Below are 21,136 nucleotides of genomic sequence, written 5' to 3'. Positions count from 1 at the left end.
TAGAACATCTCTCCACATTAGGAAGATGCTGAGTGCAAGAGGAGTGAGCAGAGGCGGATTCCACCGTTCATTCATCCTGTGGCAGCACATGCAGTTCGAGAAGATGAAGTGAGGAAGCACATGCAGTACCTGGTCATCTCAGAGTCGGGGAGCAGGCCTAGGTGGTAGTGGGGATAGGGAGCTGAGAGAAGGAAGCTTTTGTCACACTCAACAGGGGAATAGTGCCTGGGAGAAGCAGGCTTATCACACAGTTTGTTCACAGTGCTGTAAACAGGTTCCGGAGGCCTGGTGACACAAGAGGAAGAGAAAGATATGCATGGTTAGCACACACAATGAACAACTGGGCCACTAGTAGCATTTTACCTTACACAAAAGTAAAAATACAAAACATTGCCATTTACTCCTTATTTCTTATTAATAGAAACCCAGTTTTCCACTGGTCAGTTTTCCTAGAATAAAGACTTGATTTCTTATCCTCTCATTGGGTAGATGTGGCCCCCTTAAAATGTTCGGTCCAACAGGATGTGAGCAGCAGGGTTTTGTGGGACTCCTGGGATGGCTGCTTGTAACATAGTTGATTTAGCTGGGACCCCTGCAATTTTGCTCTCTACCACTTCCTCCCTCTGCTGACCTGGAACCCAGACATGATGGCTGGAGCTTCAACCATTATCTTGGACCATGAAGGCAACCTTGTGGATAAAGGCAAATGATACAGATAGTGGAGCATAAAGGTAGAGCCTGTGTCACTGATGATATAGGGTGACACTAGACCACCTCTGGACTTCCTACCTCTGGCTTTCTTCTATGTAGGATAAAAATAAACTGTCTTGTTTAAGCTAGTGCCATTTTGTTGTTGTTGTTATATAAAAAGGACCTAATATTAACAGATATACTCCTACAAAATTTAGGACTGCAAGTCTAATAATACCAATAAATAATTATAGATAGGGCCTACCATCAGTGCTAATACATTTAATTATGTATGTAGTTCATCTAAAACCTTTTGTATATATAGGAAAATATAAAGAATATATTTTACAGAATATTTTACAGAATATATTTTATATTTTGTATATACAGGAAAACATAAAGAATAAATCGTACTATGCAATTTAGAGCCTATGACTGTTTAGAGAACTCACTGCATCTTTATTTAAAAATATTACTACCTACAAAATTGTAGCTGATCTAAACTGCCAGCATAGGACCTTAGAAAAAAGAAATCCAGGATTTCTTTTGGGTCATAAAACAGTTTCATGATGATGTCATTTCAATAACATTGTATTTTCTGCCTAGGAGGGCTAATTCAATTTTCTCAGTCTCATGTTGACTCTACAGTCCTAGAAAATGTTACCAATTTTCTCCCAGTACTTTTACTTCAGTAGCACCATATTTTGAGACAAATTTTAAGAATCAAAGCTGGCTAATTCACATTCTTTAAAAATTTCTAATTATATTGTATTCAACTGAGTTAAGGGAAAATATTTTGCTCTCTGAACACAGCAATAAATTCAAGACAATGAAAATGAGGGCCTGTACTTTGTCCAGTGTTGAACTTTTTACCTATACCATTTTGGAACCATTTTATGGATTTGATATTATTACAATCAGTCCTTTGCATCCATGGATTCTGCATCTGGGATTCAACCAACTGTGGATCAAAAACATTTGGAAAAAAATTCACAAAGTTCTAAGGAACAAAACTTGAATTTGCAACCAGCTCAGCACTATATTGAATCCATAAGAAAGAAGTGATGTGTAGGTATTAGAGTAAGTATTGTAAGTAATCTAGTGATTAAAGTATAAGGGAGGATGTGTATAGGTTATATGCAAATACTATGCTATTTTATATAAGCATCTGCGGATTTTGGTATCCATGGGGAGCTGAGTGGGGGTTGTCTTGGAACCAACCCTCCATGGAAACCACAGAAAAACTGTATTTAATTCACGTATTTAGCAGATTTGGTGCTTGGGTCAGGCTTCAATACCTTGGACTGTAAAAGGAGGCCTTTATTTCTTTGCTTACAGTCACTTTCAGAACTGCTTCATATTGGATTGAATACTTGTCTAAGCCCAATTACTCATCATTCAAAGTCTTATCAATGCAGTTATTGATATTGCAGGTTCATTTTTCCTGTTATTTAGTCTTCCATTCCTTCCCTGTTTATGTACTTGTTATTTTGTTCAGTCACTGGCTAAAGAGTAGACATATCAAACCCAGTTTATTTTCTTTATTGTGAGAACACTTGATATCTCAGAAGATAGGTAGGTGAAAAAATACCAAAACACATAGTTGAGAAACTCGACAAAGCCTTCTTGCAATATTGACAAAGTTTTTTTGCAACTAAATAACAAAATAAAAAATGCCATTGAAAATCTCCTTTCAAGTGGCATAAAAATGGAGTTCACATCTAAAAATTTCTAACAGCTTCATTATAATTCTAGATGTCTGTTATATATTATGTAGGACAAAGTATAATATACAGGAACTACTACATAAGCTATAGCTGAACACAGAAATGGCACATAGTAACTACTTAATAAATGTTTTTTTGAATGAATGAATACTTTTTTATCATTCTCTATTGAGACAAATAAAATATGTCTCTGGCTCTTCTTTCAAGAAAGCTGTAAATTATTCTGAATCTCCTAACTAGTTTTATATTTTTTAGGCCATCATTAATTCTCAGGTTATACAGAAGGATGGAAACCCAAACATTGCCAGCTAGGAACTGACAAGCTTTAAATACTGTGTGTGCACACATGATTCATATGCCCACAGCCTTCAGAGCAATGAGCTTCAGGTATGTTTGAGTTTGGCCACCTCAATGCCTGCCTACAGTTCCTGCAAGAGGCAGCCCCCAGGTGAAGTGTTCCTGGAAGACTTCTCAGCCCTGCGTTTCAGAGGCCTAACATTAGCAGTCAGCATTCCCTGAAGTTATCTTCTCTGTGACCTCTCTGCCGGACAAACAAAAAAATGCCAATTTATGAGCTGTCACTAGGCTCTGGGTGACAGAAACAGATGCCACCATCACTTCCCATTTAGTCAGTGAAGAAATGCCGTGGGAAAATGACTTTCCGCAGTGTGAATTAGCCAGTCACAAGTGAAAAGGCCTTTTTATCCTATTATAAGCCTCCAGAGTCACCTAGGTCAGAAGGTAATGAATATGGAAATTCAGTCCAAGGTGCCTACTGGCTCTCTTCATTCTGTGGATGCCCCCAGAAGGGGGGTAAAGTAGTTGGAGATATTAGTGCAATCTCTCAGTGAATTTATAAACAAATCATTTATTTTGCTGTCCACTTATCAGGGGCCATAGATAAATGGCTTTGTAATCTCATTTGCTGAGCCATCAGCATTTATTTGCATATCTATGGGTTTATAATTGCAGGCTCTTATAGCATATAATTAGCACACGCTGGCCCTTGGTGATCTCCCTTCTCTCTGAACTCCATTAGCACTTGCTATTTGTTCTGCTTCCTTGACATTTTTAATTGCTAATCTGCAATGCTGTTGTTTTGGAGGGAGGTGTTTCATGTACATCCTGTTCTAAGGAAAACCACCTCAGCTGCAACTGCCCCTTCCCATTTGTTCCACTTGATTCAAACCCAATTCTGTCCCCTCCCTAGCCAAAACAGCCAAGACCATTGGACCAGGATTGGGTGCCTCACCCTGCCACCATGACATGTATGGTAGGGCTCAAAACAAAACAAAACAAAACAAAAAAATAGCAGGCAAGTTGAATTTTCCTGTGGAAAGTGAATAACGTGAATAAAAAGGCAGAAAACAATATTATCAGCTGGTAGCATAAGAAAAAGATGAAGACATGTGGAGGGTAGCTGTAGCTGTGTCTGCTAATTATAGAGCACACCAAAGTGGAAGCTCTATGAAATTTTGTTGCTGCAATGCCTAGAGGTTCCTTGGATCTAGAATAACAGTCTGGATTCACTCTCTAATGGGGTCTACTAGGGCTCACTGTATTGAATTTCCTTGATAATTTCCATATGACTTTTTTTGTATAATGAAAATCAGCTAGCAACCTCCCACTCTGTCCCCTTCCTGGAGCTTAGGTCAGATCTCTTGCATGTAATCAATAGAGCGAAAATAAAATAAGCATTTTGTTTATATAAAGTTCCTTTCAGATCACTTCAACTAGACTATGCCACTCAAAGGCAACAGACAAAACCTTGGACCTCTATGAAATCTCACAGTATCTGAGACCAATACTAGACTAATCCTGTCTTTAAAATTTTGATATTTTGTTCATTATGAATTTTTTTGCACTAATTTTATTTTCTAAAATATTGTATTAAAAATTGTCTTAATTACTGAGTTTTTGGTGTCCCTTTAAATTTTGCACCAACATGATCGACTTACTTACTTCCCTCTAGTCCCAGCCCAGTACCAAAGACAGTAAATCTTTTAGACAGTGATAATGATGGCTATGATTGTAAATACTTCTATGCAGTGCCTGAAGTTCCCAGGTTAAAGGAATATGAGTCCCTTCTATTAGAGGTAACAGTAAAAGTGACTCACACTTTATTGAGTTTTCCAATTCCCCAGCAAAGAGACTGCTCTGAAAGCCTGCAGGCTGTCTTGGGCAGGGCCCTCACCTTATTGATACTATCATATTTGGCTCACAGTGCTCTTTCACTATCTAGAATAATAGCTCCTAGAGGATCAGGACCATGTCTCATTTACCTTTGTTTTTCCATTTCTTTCCCCAATACAAGAATGTATGAAGAAGTACTGTCATAAAAAATCAGAAGAGCTGTGACAGAAAAAGTGATCAGCACTTTTTATTCTTTCATCCTGAGTCAGAACTAAAAGGAAGAGTCTAAAATTACAGTAGGAGAAACTTGACTTATACATTTACATGCATTTGAGCATAAGTCTGTCTGTCATATTAGGCTGATATGGATAAGTCTGTGAACCTTTCAGATTCTCCAACCTTCATCCTGCTGTGGCCTTTTTTGGCTGTCCTTATGGTAAGGGAGCATATAACCCTGTGCCCTACATTAGCAGGACACAGAACCAACTGCAGCAGTGAAGGATCTGGGATGCCAAGGGCTCAGATACCTAAGCATCTGGTATATTGCCTGATATAACTGGAAGGAAAATGATTTCTAACTTTAAAAGGGTTGCCTTATGCTCCTCCTTACAAATAATACACTGCTTATTGGGCCAAGTATTTGGAGAACTAAGCATAAGAGGATTGAATTCCAGGCCTAGGCTAATAGGTGTTAAGGGCAGAATTTTGGGAAGCCCTAAAAGCAATTAGGGGATAAAAGAGAATATAGAATTAGGGTGAGAACTATGTGGCTCCACCTGTACAATGACATTATAATGATAACAATTAAGGGAAAAGCTGACTTCTCTTACACTGAACTTTAAGCAGAAAAGTATGAATCATTTGATAAAGATGCTGTAAGGGCCTTAAAGTATGATACAGAGAGATCTAGGGGAGAGATTGGTTTAGATGATTTGTAAGAACCCATTCATCCCCCTAATTCTAAGCACTATCAGATTGGGTCCACAAAGGACACCCACTGGGCCCCTTGGAGTAGATGCCTATTTGCACCACACTCTTTTCACTTTTCTAAGACTTAGTTTCCTCATTTATAGAGCTATAATGATATTAAAAAGCTCTGTCTGTATACCAGCAAAATTGTAAACTGTAAAATTGTTATGAAGCCACATGGTTAGTGCAATGAGACAGCTAGGTTTGAATTCTGGCTCTTCCAAATTTGACTTCGTGCACCTTTCTACCATTTCTTCACTTTCTGAGCTCGAGCATACTCATCTGCAAAGTGGCAACAATAATGTCAGCCTGAGGATGATTATAAGAAGTAGGGAGAATGTGCATAAAGCACTTAGATCAGTGCATGGCACTCACTGCAAGCTCACCACATGGCACCATTGTTATCTTGCTTATTACTCTCAGGCACTCAAGCTCACAGGGATGCAAAGCCTCTGAGAATGAGGCTCCTCTTTATGAATACATAGAAACATACTGTTCACCCACTCGCTCAGAACCAGGAAGTTCACACAATAGCAATTTCATGTAATGTGAATTCTCTACAAGAGGGTTGAACAAAGGAAGTAACAATCAGTGGTGTTTTGTATCACAAAAGGCACTGCATAATGGTACCTTGTAAAAACTCACTTTTACTGCTGACACTGAAAAGGTAATTGATCCTCTATCATAGCCCAGGAGGTTGATGCTGGCTTTATCTGAACTTCTCAATTATTTTCATTGCCCCTAAAAATATATCAGCCCCAACACTGACCCCTGATTCGTGCTCTCATCCTCATAGTGATTTGTTTTTCTGTATGGTTCACAACTGTTGTCATATCAAATTGTTGGGCCATAAATAATTTGTTATTAATAATAGTCTATGTTCCATAATCTGCAAATATTTACCTTTTAAAAATAGAAATTAGGATTTGATTCACCATTTTTTCTAAATAAACATTATTCTCAGTTATATTTTTCTGTGTTTGTTTATTGAGGAGAGAAAGAGCAGAGTAAGAGCTGTGCCATTTAAAGTTGTTTTGAAAGTTTTGAATTATTAAGATGCTTTATTTCCTCAAGAGAATGTTTGGGTCTCAGCAAAATTGAGCCCTTTCATGGCAGTGGGTTATAAATTGGTCATAGAGTGTATTATTGGAATAAGAAGTTGAAAATCAATGACCTTGACAATGGTCACTGTAACAAAGAGGAGAGGGATCACTGTACCTTGGTATTGGGTCTGTGTGCCCATTTATAGTAGTATTTTTGTGGCTTTCTGAAAGATGTTGACACAAATATTATCTGAGTTACACAGGGTCAGTATTATGGCCAGACCAAGGCCTTTGAGACATGAGTTTTAATTATTTGAGGAGTGTTCAATATGTCCTATACTAGTGCTTAAACTCTTATACTTTTTATATCTACTTTTAAAGGTTTTCTTTTTTCTTTTTTCTTTTTAATCGCACTCAGGATAAAATATAGGATAAAATCTACAAAAAAATAGATTAATAGTTATCTAGCACCTTGATGGAAGATAAGTTTTTAAGCATAAAATAGATGAAAGAAATCACATAAAAGATGAAAGATTTGACTACACAAAAAGTTAAAACCACTGAAGTAAAACAAGCCTCATACAAGCAATAAACTGAAGAAAACATCTGCTCAAATATATTTATCCATATTTTTAAGACAATCCTACAACTCAATAAGAAAAACAGTAACATTCCAATAGAAAACAGACAAAAGCTATTAGCATCTAATCACAAAATAGAAAATTCAAATGACAAATAGATACACACACATATAAATGTTTAACCTCACTTGGAAAAAAAGCAATGCAAATTAAACGATATACCCCCTTTGCCTGTTTTAAAATAGTAAGGATCTTAAAATCGACAAATCACAATTCAGTTGTGTTACAGAAGATAGACACTCCTATTGCTGATGCTATGGAATGTGAAATCCCCTTACCCCTTACAACATTTCAAGAAAGCAATTTGGCAATATATTTTAGGAGTTTTAGAAGTAACCCTGCCTTCTGGTTTAGCAATTCTAACTCTAGTGAGCTATCCTAAGAAGTAAATGAAAAACGTATACAAGGTTTCTATAATAGAGAGAAAGTCACTGTGGTTTGTTACAAGAGCAAAACGGAATGAAACGAAACTAAAGGAAATAATCAAAATATCCAGCAAAGGAACAAGGGTATGGAATGTAAGATAATATAGTATCAACATGATAGTTTATTGTTTAGTCATTAAAGCTGACATTCATGAAAATTTTTAGTGATATAGGAAAATGCTTTATAATATAATATTGAATAAAGTAGAGTACAAAATTGTATATGGAGGTGTGTGGACAGCAGGAGGTGAAAGCACCTAATTCTCTCACCCTTTTGGAGAGAAACTGAACTAGGGAGATATGAAAGTAAACATGGTGGGGAGCAGGGATTTTAGTCAAGGGCTGGGGTGAAAGAAGGCTTTCCAGAAAGTGGTAATAGCATTTACAAAGTTAAAGAGGAATCTGAAAACTTGCCCCACTTAGGGAGTTTGTTAAAGGTTTGACTAGGAAACAAAATTAAAAAGTCAGGCAGGTCTTGAGTACAATTCTAATATCCATAGTTGCTGGGAAGCTGTGGAAGTTAGGGTTCCTCCCATTAGATGCAATTAAAGAAGTTCAGTCATTTTCACTGTTCATTTATACATTCATTCATTCAGTCCACAAATATTAACTGGAGATCTACTCTGTTCCAGGCCCAGAGATAGTTACTAAGTATATGTTAGTGAGGAAGACAAAATGGTCCCTCTGCTCATTGAGCAAACATTTTGTTTGTAAGGAAACCTCATTGCGGGAATAGAGAATTATTCGAGCTACTTCAGGAAATGGGACATATGTGTACAGGAACTCAGAAAAGCCTGCATCAGATATCAGGAGGAGTGAAATCTAACGAGCAGAATGTTTACTCCAAAGTTTTCCCGTTAAAGGGCATGCTGCCAGTATGGTCGGGCCATCACATCTCAAGCACGAGTGGTGACAATCAGCTTTGTACTCCATGAATATTCATAACCAATAAAAAAAATCTTTTCTCTTTGTGCTACTTCTTTCTCTTCTCTCTACCCACCACTGTCTTTAACCATTAATTTATAAACGAGATTCGCTCTACCTCATAGTTTCTACTTGCTCTTAGTTTTTGCTCCCCAGCGACATTGACTTGCACGTGACTCATGATGGACCCACTGGTCCTCTTTACGTCATAATCAATTAGCTTCACCTTTCACTGATAGTTGACTCATTTGGACTGCTTGTCAACAAAAAATTCCTGAGAGAATTTGATAGACTTAGTTCGCCTCTTTGAGTAAACCACATTGTTGGTTACTGGCTGCCTCTGGGTTGGCATCCTTTGGGTCAAGCACACACCCTGTCCATTCAGCTGTGGCTGGGCGATGAGTGACCTAGTCATTAGAGGATTGCCTATCATCAGAACTGGGCAGGGCACGGCTGTGTGAGATGAGCTGGGCATCACACCAGTATTCTCAGGTTTGGCCTATTAGGTATACTACCCATATCTCCATATTCTCAGCTAGTACTATTGAAAGACAATGTAGAGAAAGCAAGCAAGGCCATTCCTTTTAGGGAAAAATTTGGAAACAACAAAAAAAGAGACAGGAAAATGTGGGGAACATCATGAAGGCCCTAAAAGAGAAGATCCAGAGCTTAATACCAGTTGGGGTTTCTTTCTGTTTTTCATGGTGTTAAGACATAGTATTACGAATAAAAACTCTACCTCTAAAATAGTCATTTTATTTTCCTCAGATCCTTCAAGATGATTTCTATCTTAACAACTAACCGAAAGTTTGCCAAATATCAAGTTTTAACATTTACACCTACGTAAAAATTTCTCAATATGTTTAGCCAAATCATACCTTCTAAAATGGAATGCAACATGTTTATTCAACTATATACTTCTGTATATAGTCAATTTTACATTACTAATACAGACTCTGTAGTGGGGAGTTCCCTTATACTTTCAACTAAATGCAGGCTCAGCTTGAGTAAAACAGCAGCTCCTTAGGAGGAAAAATAATGTTCAATATATAATTCTCAACATATCAACAGAAAGGATGAGGTGGGTTTAACCAAATCACTTAAATTGATTTCTTTCTCAACCTTTTGAAATGGTACATTTCCATCCATTTCATGCAGCTGTTAACCATTTACTCCTCTGTGCCTGTTATTGCAAGCAGGTTATGAAGATCGCCTGGTGGTCAGGAAGGAAGGATAAGATATCCATAAGAATAAGAGATTGCTGAAGTACTGCCTCTCTCTCTTTGGATAAGACTACTTGCTAAGAAGCACCTTTAATTTCAGACCAGGACATAGACCGTGGTCATAAATGCCCTTGAGTTGAAGATTCACATCTTACTAAAATTTACATGTATTGGTCATTTTTTCCAACCCTATACTTCAGGAAGCTCCTGGTTTCTGTTATGGTTCTTACTCCTACTTTCTCATCAAGCCTTCTGAAGTATATCTGATGGCTCTTCTAAACTCCTGTACAGTATTTCTTCATGATTATCACTTGGTTTTGTAATTTGATGTATTTTAAATAATAATAACTTATATATATATATCTTAGGAACTTACTATAAGGCAGGGCCTCTGTTATACATACTTTATACATATCATGTAATCCTCCCATGAATCCCAAGAGACATATGTAATACTATTATCTGCAATGCTTGGCACTAACTTGCCCTTTGTGGTAGGGTGGGGCTTTGAACCCAGGATGTCCGGCTTCAAAGCCTGGGTGTATAACTAGTACATATATGTAATACACACACACACACACACACACACACACACACACACACACACACACACACACACACACACACACTCTTTTTCTAGCATATACTCGTACTTTCCCTCAAGGATCTAATCACATTTCTCGGTCATCTTGGCAACTATAGCTCCTATTTTAAAGGCAGTGGAGAACAGAACAAAGAAAGCAAACTGTGAGTATGTCTGGATTCAGTTTCTGGCCCCATCACTTATAAGCCATGTGATCTCGGGCAAGTTGTTTACCTCATGCCTCAGTTTCCTCCCTCATGATCAGGAATACTGCCTACTACTTAGGGCCTTATGAGCATTAGGTGAAATGATGCATGAATAGCATTTAGCACAGTGCCTGGCACTCAGCAGATGTTGTGACTACCACAGGTATTTAAACAGGAAGTCTGGCAGTAGTCTATCTCGCTTACATGTCCGTCTCTTGTCACCTTTGTGGATGTAAATTTGTTCTTAAGAAATGATTTCCTCTTATGATGAAAAAACCATGTTTCTGGCCATGCCTAGGGTTGCCAGACTTAGCTAATAAAAATACAGGATGTCCAGTTAAATTCCAATTTTAGATAAAGAATGAATAATTTTTATTATAAATATGCTAATATTGCATATGCTAATATAATGAATATATTATACTACAACGTATTCATTGTTTATCATTGTTTACATTCAAATTTAACTGAATATCCTTATTTTATCTAGCAACCCAGCAGCCCTTTCACTTTGTGGGCTCCCCAATATTGCCAGTAATCTGCCTTCCAGCATATACATTCATTCGGCGGTATAAGTTACTTGTATTCTGACTCTTCTTTCGGTTCGTTGTGTTCTCTTAAATTAGCAAATGTGCTTCATTTATTTTTGTATTCCCAGTGCTCAGCACTATATCTCTATTTATATCTATGCCCATATTCATATCTATACCCATATATACATAAGTGTGAAGATATATAATGTTTAAATAAAAAGTTGATTATATAATGCCACTGCTTTTATTTTTTAATTTTACATTGTATATTAGAATTTTTCCAAGTCAGTACACATAGCATTGGCTACCTTTTCTCTAATAGCTGTAAAGAACCTCTCCACATACTGATGGTGGTGGTATGAACTGCTAAACCTACAATTCAGAAATCGCATTCATAGAACACTGTCCTACAAAATTGAGTACAATAGGTGTACATAAGATTGTGATAGTCACAGAGTTTGTAAAAGGAAAAAACTGGAAAAAACATATATATACATTAGTATTAGATGGACATGTAGGCATTAAAAACATTGCTGTGTAAGTAGATTTGATGATATGGAGAAATATTCACAACATATTACTAGGTAAATAAAAGCAGGTTAAAAAGCAGTTTAATCCAGTTTTCGTGAGTCATAAAAAGTGTAAATTATGATCCCAATTTTATTTAATAGATAATGAGAAAAAAGAGTCTGGACGCAAATGCCAGGAAAATTGTTCAGTATCATTTCTGAGTAATATGTCTACATAAAATCTTTATTTTCTCCCACTATTTCATGTTTTCTAAATGACTTTTAAATGACATTAAAAATTGTTCATCATATAAGCTGAGCTATAAAAAATCATAAATTTACATATGTAGTTTGATGACAATTTTTTAAGCATGTCTGTGCATCTGTGTGTAAACATGGAGAACCACCAAAATGTGAATAGTACTTTATCTGAGAAGTGGGATTATGGGTAATTTTGATTTCCTTAATTATGTTATTCTGTATTTTTAAAAAAATTTTATTTTATTTTGTCAATATACAATGTGGTTGATTATTGTGGCCCATTACCAAAACCTCCCTCCCTGCTCTCTCTCCCCCCTCCCTCCGAACATATCTGTTCCCTCATATCTGTTCACTTGTCGTATCAACTTCAAGGAATTGTAATTGTTTTGTCTTCTTCCCTCCCCCCGCCAGTTTGTGTATTTATTTATTTATTTTTAGATCCCACAAATAAGTGAGAACATGTGATATTTCTCTTTCTGTGCCTGACTTGTTTCACTTAATATAATTGTCTCTAGGTCCATCCATGTCGTTCCAAATGGCAGTATTTCATTCTTTTTTATAGCAGAGTAGTATTCCATTGTGTAGATGTACCACATTTTCCATATCCACTCGTCTGATGATGGACGTTTGGGCTGGTTGCAACTCTTAGCTATTGTAAAGAGCTCTGCGATGAACATTGGGGAACAGGTATACCTTCGACTTGATGATTTCCATTCCTCTGGGTATATTCCCAACAGTGGGATAGCTGGGTCGTATGGTAGATCTATCTGCAATTGTTTGAGGAACCTCCATACCATTTTCCATAGAGGCTACACCATTTTGCAGTCCCACCAACAATGTACAAGAGTTCCTTTTTCTCTGCAACCTCACCAGCATTTATCACTCAGTCTTTTGGATCATAGCCATCCTAACTGGGGTGAGATGGTATCTCAGTGTGGTTTTGATTTGCATTTCCCAAATGCTGAGTGATATTGAGCATTTTTTCATGTGTCTGTTGGCCATTCATATATCTTCCTTTAAGAAATGCCTATTTAGCACTTTTGCCCATTTTTTAATTGAGTTACTTGGTTTTTTTTTGTAAAGTTGTTTCAGTTCCTTGTATATTCTGGATATTAATCCTTTGTCAGATATATATTTTGCAAATATTTTCTCCCACTCTGTTGGTCGTCTTTTAACTCTGTTAATTGTTCCTTTTGCTGTGCAGAAGCTTTTTATTTTGATATAATCCCATTTGTTTATATTTCCTTTGGTTGCCCATGCATTTGGGGTCATATTCATAAAGTCTGTGCCCAGTCCTACTTCCTGAAGTATTTCTCCTAAATTTGTGTTAATTGTGTCATCATTTCTATAAAAGGGCTTTAGCTAGCACATAATTTCCCTGAAGTAGTCTAAACCTTAACTGGAATCTTCTTAATAACTGAATATATTTGAGTAACTGAAGACATTTGAGACTCTGACAAATTTAGATAGCAAATATGGTGATATCAGTTAAGCCATCTTGTTAGTCATAACCAATGATTCATAATGCTACTTTTACCACTCTTAATACCTTATTAGAACCTAAGTATCATGTAAAAATAAAAGTTGCCTATTATTAAGGAAAAATTATTCCCAAGATGGAAAATTTTATATTTTCTATTTCTCAGTTGTTTGAGAATATGTGGATCTTTTGGGCTGAATTGAACAGTTCCCAATACAAATCCCTAACAGTCCTCTGGAGTAGAAAAAAATATACAAATATGTTTTAGGTTTTTTACCGAATAAATTATTCTGTATTTTTAATTATTTTTTAAAAAATATTTTTTCGATTCTGTAAGAGAGATCATGAATGTTCTTGTCACAACAAAAGAGAAGGTAACTATGTGAAGTAATAGATATGTTAATTAGTTTGATAGTGGTAATTATTTCACAGTTTATACATATATCAAATCATCATGTTGTATACCTTAAATATATACAATTTTTATTTGTCACTATTTGGTCACATACATCATCATCTTTGGTCTTCACAGCAATAAACTTTCTCAGTGGATATTACCTATAGTTTTTGCATAAAGAAACTGAGGCTTAGAAAGGATAAGATGGCACAGATAAGGGAATGGTCAAACTGTAATTTGAATGCAGGTCTCCTTGACTCCAACATGCACTAGGCAATCCTTCACTGAAGCAAACTAAGTGGGGAAATTGTAAAGCGAAACAAGAATTGCCAACAGTGTACATGGTAGTTGTGTGCATTGTTGAATCTCTGTGTTTGCCATGCATCTAGACCTCTAGGTTTTCTTGAAGAGCATGTAGTAACACACGGTGGATCCCAGGCAGTCAAGTGGCAGCCAAACATGGATATGGAAGTTCGATCAGAATTCTCATTCCGGGGCCGACCCCGTGGCTCACTAGGGAGAGTGCCACGCTGGGAGCGCAGCGGCGCTCCCGGTGCGCTCACTGGCTGAGTGAGGTGCGAGCGACACCAAGCCCAAGGGTTGCGATCCCCTTACCGGTCACAAAAAAGAAAAAAAAAAAAAAAAGAATTCTCATTCCAACTCCCCACAGCCTCTATTTTGCTGCCTTTGGCAAGTGTGATAGGTCCATGAGATGATCAACATTTACTCCTGACTCTGACATGTACTTAGTCATGAGGATATTGCCTGTTTCTGCTCCAAGGGTGTAGCTGCATGCTTTAAGGAGACTTGAAGTATCTAAGATTCCTTTATAAAAACAGTTGTTTCAATGCGAAAAGAGGGTTGGGGACTTGCACTAACTTAACTTAAGCTGCTTTTTCCTAAAGAATTTAAATAAGAAAGGAGGTTGCAGAATAATTTATGAAAATAATGTGTGTTTTAAATTTGCTGTTTTTTCCTCCCCAAGTTAGAAGCAGTAACCAGACCTTCATATTCCCTTGCCTCACTGGAGATTTGTGATGCAGGAGGGAAAGCAGGATTTTCCCAAAGAGATTTCTCTTCCAGGTTTTTATTCCTCAAAAGTCTGAGCTCCTAAAGGACTGCTCAAGGAGGACCTAAGAGGAGAGGCAGGCAAGATAGGGCCTATTATCAGATATAATTTGATTCAAAGGAAATAAAATAATGCACCATTTACAAATATGTACTTCTAGAGTAAAATGCATAGCTGCTCCAGGTGTTTTTAAATAGCTAGGCCTTTTAATTACAAAACATAAATACCACTGAACAAATTCTGTGTTGGGTAACTCTTGCTCAGGAGCAATGCCTTTTTCTGCACATCACCACTAGAACTGTCAGTGGTTGAGGGACATCCACTGTTTTTACGAAAATTTACTCTATGAAAAAACTGTCTATGTTTTCTTCTAACGTGCTACATCTTGCTTTGTACTTTTGGTAATACAGTTTTCTGAAGTCAAAGACGTAATGAATTTAAGCCACTGGTTCACAAACCTACCTGTGCATCAGAATCACCTGTGGGGGTTTTAGTTCTATTTCTGATACTAATGTCCCAGCCTTGTCCCTGGACATCCAGATTTGGTAGATCTGTCATTGGGATAGGGACTGTGTGTTTAAAAAGGTTTCACAGGTGACTGATGGGCCGTCAGAACTGAGAAGTACAATTTTAGACAAGAGACCTGCTCTTTCTGAGAAAGGTATGAACTAGTCATCTGAGTTGAATTAACTCTTTCAATACTACGGAATACAAATTATTGTCCTAAAATTTTTGATTTGAAATATTTAGCTCATTGATAAATGTTAATATTTCAGAGTGTAAATATTACATTCTTTTTTCAAAGGAAGGTAAAAAATAGTGCCCTTTGTTATTTCACCAGTGATTTTATACATGTATTTATATATGTTATATATGTATATACATATATATATATATATATATAAAATTTTCTTGTAAGTGGAGTTCAACCAACTATTGCTCTACATTACAGAAGACAGTGGTTCTGTGAATAATCCTACTTTGCTTTAGTCAGGTAGACCACATTCTCACAATGAACATCACACTCAGATCGAACTCGTACACAACCCCCATTCATCATCATGAATTTAAATTCAGCAAAACCTTACTAGAGCTACTCTCAGAATTTTATAGATTTGGATACACACTCTACTTCAGACTTTGCCCAACCATGCAAAGTGCAATCTAATATTATACATTGAAGCCATGGAATTAATGCTACTCCTGGGAACTGAGAAACATCATTGCAAGTGTTGCTCTGCTTTACTTAATTTCTGTGCTCAAATCATGAAGGTATACGCAAAAGTAAACTTTGCAGTTATTTAAAAAGTTTTGCAATGTCTGTGTAGTAAATCTGAATATTTGTGAAAGTAAGTGCTTACTTAACATTCCAGAATTTTTAATGTTAGAATTTTCAAATTAAAAATCAGTTTCTTCAATACATAGATGTTTCTTTTTATATAGCTTTAATAATTAGGCCTGGTTTTGAATAGATTTTTTTAAAATTAGGATAAATATATATTTTTGAAACATACTGAAATATAAAGGAAACATCATAAATCAATATAAAGTCACAAAATCTACCCTTGAGAGCAGGTGTAAATATAGCATGTAATATTAGGCTAGCTGGAAGTGTATTTCCCTTGCATTCACTTCTTAACCTCACTCTGCCATCCCCAACTAGCTCTGATATCATCACAGCTACAGCCATTCCCGTAATCACCATGATGTCCTGGACTGGAAGTCAAGGCTAATAATAATAATAATAATAATAGTAATAATAACAATAATAATAATAATAATGGCTAACCTGCATGTAGGCCATTTTGTGCCAGCTCCATTCAAAGTATTTTACATGGATTAACTCATTTAATCCTAACGATAACCCTCGGTATAGGGATGGATGGGGAAAATGAGGAACAGAGAGGTTACATAACTCATCCACAGTCAATCAACTACGAAGTGGTGATCCCAGGATTTTTTTTACTCCAAAATCTGTGCTTTTAACCCAGATGCTATCTTATTTCTGGATTCTGAGGTCTGGACTTGCCACTTTGTAACTGTTGTAGAGGAAATCACGAAATCTCTATCATCTCAGATTTCTAATCTGTAAAACAGATGTAACAACATCTCTCTGCCCATTTTGTATGGTACCATAGGAATTAAAATGAGAAATAGGAAAGTATCGGTGCAGTACTAGATAGCTGTAAGTGTTTACCAATACTATTATAAATTCAAAGCAAGGCCTCACATAATTGGCTTTGAAATCTTTGGCTATCACATTTATTTCAGCTGTTTCATTTTGCCTTCATTCCTTGTCTCAGGTGGTAAATGAGACTCAACAAAAAGATTAGGGCAAAACAAAATATAAAAACAAAATATCGGGCACCAATGATTCTATTAAGAAGCAGTCTATACAAGAAAGGACTCACATTGTTCTACTTCAAGTCAGCCCAATTTTTAAAAAATCTAAGATGGGAGTTGATATTTAAATCTCTTCACACGGAGAGATACACTCACACCCACAACTAAGTTCTTACAGTAAAATGTGCATTAAGGCAGCCATATGGGGTCTGGTGTAATGGCCAGAATAACAGGCATTAAAGACTGATCTTCTACCTGGCACTGCACCAAAGCTGATTGCTTTCCCTGAACAAGTTGTAAGTATTTCTGGGAGGAGGTGATCACATAAAACTTCTATTCTACCTTTCTGGATAAAATAAATACTAAAGACTAACTGGAAGCACAGTGAAGATTCTAGAAACTTTAAAGCTAATAATGGTACCTCTGTGATACAGCAAAAAGAGACAGACTGGAGTTTGTTTGAATCTTGATGCTATTATATAACAACTGCAAGACCTTTAATAGCATGGTCAAAAATATGGATTGTGGAGCTTTACTGCCTATGTTCAGACCCCAGCTTTGTTAACTACTATGTAGGCAAGTACTTTACTTCTCTGTGCCTCAGTTTTCTCATCCATAAAATGGGGACACAAGATTTACCTCATGGAGTGATGAAAGGTTATTGAGTTTATAGATGCAGAGTGTCTAACATATAGTAACACTACACAGGTATTTATCATTGTTATTATTCTTTTTTGCTTCTGATTCTTCTTGCAAAAAGTGAGAATAACAATACCTATTTTAAAGATTAAATGAGATATTTTTTTGAAAATGCTTAGCACAGACTGGCATAGTAGAAATTCGATAAATATTAAAACTATTAACAGTAGTTCAAATCGTGTTTTCCGACTTTTTTCTAATATTGTTGCTCACATGGTTTCCAGTGCTGATTAAAAATAATTTAGAAGAGAGAATAAAACATTTTTTTGCTTTGATGGGTTGAGAAGCACTGTTAAAACCAAGTCAGCTAACCGAGACTGCAGATTAGATGTGCTAATATATGAAAGGCATCTGGCACCAAATGGGTCTCAATAAGTGGTGTTTCCTTCACCTGTGCCCTTGAAGATTCAATAAATATGTTGTATATGATAACTCTACAAGTAGGTTTTAGACCTAATGATCCTTTCCCTACCTCACCCACCTTTTCTTGGACAGATGTCTTTTTAGATTAACAATAATAAAAAATAAGAATTGGTACCCCTTAAAGAAAGAGAAGGAGGAAGCACTTTAACATATGTTGAATCCCAGTTATTTACTTTCCATATGCTATTTCTATTCTTCAACACCATCCTGCAAACTAAGTTATTATCCTTTTATTACAGAGAAAGAAACTGAGAGATACATAGCCCAAAGTCATAGTGCCATTTAGTGGTAGAGCCTTTTTTTTTAATCTTAGCAAACTTTAAGTACATGATATAGTATTATTAACTATAGTCACCATGCTGTACATTAGACTAATAGCACTTTTTCATTCTGCATAATCAAGACTTTGTACCTTTTGCCCAACATCTCTCCATTTGCCCCTTGATTGCAAAGCCTTGATTCATACCTATGTCTATCCAGTCCCCAAAGTCATTCTACTTTCTTCCACTTACCTCACTGCCTCCAAAAAAATAAATGTCTGAGTGGAAACATTAGAAAATAAATATCTTAGTGGAAACACTGAAATTAAAAAAATATATCAAAAACTAGACAAGATTATGGGTAGTACCTTCAATAATGAACATGTAAAGAGAATCAAGGAAAATTATTATGAATTTTATAAATTATAATTTATAGACTAATTCTCAGATGTTCAGCCTAATCTATTTACCTGTTCTATATGGCCAGTACATTTTAAATAATGTTTAATCTCTTGTAGCTTTCATCACTTAACAGCTGAGTCAGCCTTGGGTTAGTCAGCAACAGTCATAGCATGTGTAAAAGGGGATAATTATAACTGCCTCCTGGAATTATTATGCAAATTAAACAGTGTACATAAAAGCACTTTGTAGATGGAAAGGTATTATACAAATATCAGTTATTACTGTTACCATAATTACAAATTCCAAAAAGTATTTAAATAATAACTGTCCATGGGATGTTCTGTTTCTGAATATTTGTGAAAAATACAACCAAACGGCTTAGGCCAGACGATAAATGGGAGAACTTCTGCCTCAGTATCCTTGTATGTGACTTTTACAACGTAGCTTCCACTTACATCCTGGACCCTGCTGAAGCTGTCACAGAAGTTGCAGGTTATACAAGCTAATTCCTATTCTTTCTAATCTCAGTTATCCCCTCTAAGAAGCTGTCCCTGATCCACCAGGCTGAATTAGATGCCTTTTTCTGAGCTCATTTTAGCTTTTGGTACTGCTCTCCAACACAACATTTATCAGCCTTACTTTGTTTTGGGGTTTACTTGGCTGTCTCTCCACACTGTTCACTTTCCTGTTTCCTTGAGGACATCAAACACTGGCAAATATTTGTTGAATGAATCAAAGGATGAAAAGATGAAAACATGGGTGGATGGATAAAATGAGAAGTTAATAAAATGAATGAACAGAAGTGGAGAAAAAGGAGAAAGAGAAAACAAAAGAATTAAGCATATGTCAAAAGGGAAGTAAGCACTTAAATGAGATGGAGTATTAAGAGAAGCATTTCCATATACAGCTGATGGGACTGTAAACTGAGACAAAAAAAAATTCAAGAAACCAATCTGACAGCAATATCAAGAGTCTTGTAAATGTTCATTAGTTCCATTATATTTAGTACACAAATATTTACTGAGTATTAAATATGCTTCAGGCACTATTCTCTGTGCTGGGGCTAATCAATATACAAACAGACAAGTCCCTGTTCTCATTGAGCATACAGTCCAGTGCAGGGAGACAGACACTAAAAAGATATACAACTAAAAATATGTCAGGCAGGGATAAGCACTAGAGAGAAAAATAAAACAGACTGAGGGAATAGAGTGATTTTGGATGGGTGATATTTATATAGGGTCTGAGACAGCCTCAGTGATAAGACAGCTTTTGACCACAGAGCTAAAGGAAGAGAGAAGCAAACCACATGGACATGTAAGGGAAAATCATTCCAGGAAGAAGCAATGGCAAGAGCAAACTTCCTGAAGTAAAGAGTGCCTACTGCGCTCAAACAACAGGAAGCCTGAACAGCAACAAGGGACTGGTGGGAGATGAGGTCAGAGTGCTCGGATGGAGCCAGATCATGGAGGGTCTAATAAGTAAGGGCTTTGATTGCACTTTTCATGACATGATTTGATTTACTACTTAAAACAGTAATATATGGTGCTGCATGAGTAACAAAGGCAGAAACAGGGAAACTATTTAGGAGGCTAATGCAATAATCAAGTGACAGATGATGTGTCTTAGATTAGCATGCTGGTAGTGCAGAAGCAGGCACGATGTCGATATATTTTGAATTTAAAGCCTGTACAATTTGCTGATGGGATGGAGATGGGTTATTAAAGGAAAAAGAAAGAGAAGGCTGACTCTAGAGTTTGTGGCCTGAGCAACATCAGATTAAAGTTATCATTTTCCAAGAAGGATAAGACTATGGAAGGCCAGGTTGGCGACAAACATTAAGTATTTGTCTTTGGACATATTAAATGTACAATGTCCATAACGCAAGCTAGTGAGATGTTTATTAGGAAGTGGGGATCTAGGCATTTATCTTGTCAGAAAAATTGTGCAAACATTATCTGTGATAAAATCCTAGAGACAACCTAAATGTCCAATAATATGAAAGTAAATTATGGTTTATCTATATAACAGACCACTATATGGCTACTAAAAATATGTTTTTGAAGACTAAAGATATGATAAAATTCTTAAGATATAATGTTAAAATAAAGAAAACAAGAAAAAATGTACCTAGTATGCTCCAAATTTTGTAAATAAATATATAGACACAGAATAAAACTCAAAGAAAATATATGA

General features: G+C 36.3%; 1 protein-coding gene across 11 annotated transcripts in view; it reads right to left on the bottom strand.

The window, feature by feature from the left end:
* Positions 1–21,136, bottom strand: part of DLG2 (discs large MAGUK scaffold protein 2) — a 2,032,915-nt gene that overhangs the window by 413,619 nt on the left and 1,598,160 nt on the right. For 7 of the 11 annotated variants that reach the window (XM_063094161.1, XM_063094165.1, XM_063094169.1 and 4 more), the window contains one exon: positions 130–285. The exons of the other annotated variants lie outside the window; for them this stretch is intronic. In XM_063094161.1, coding sequence (XP_062950231.1) covers positions 130–285 — 156 coding nt within the window. The remainder of the gene's footprint in view (positions 1–129; positions 286–21,136) is intronic. 11 annotated transcript variants of the gene reach the window in all.

Source organism: Cynocephalus volans, chromosome 4 (assembly GCF_027409185.1).
Source record: "Cynocephalus volans isolate mCynVol1 chromosome 4, mCynVol1.pri, whole genome shotgun sequence".
In the NCBI taxonomy this organism is placed as follows: domain Eukaryota; kingdom Metazoa; phylum Chordata; class Mammalia; order Dermoptera; family Cynocephalidae; genus Cynocephalus; species Cynocephalus volans.
The sequence above is the reverse complement of the archived record's forward strand: the minus strand, read 5'-3'. Positions and strand labels throughout refer to the sequence as shown.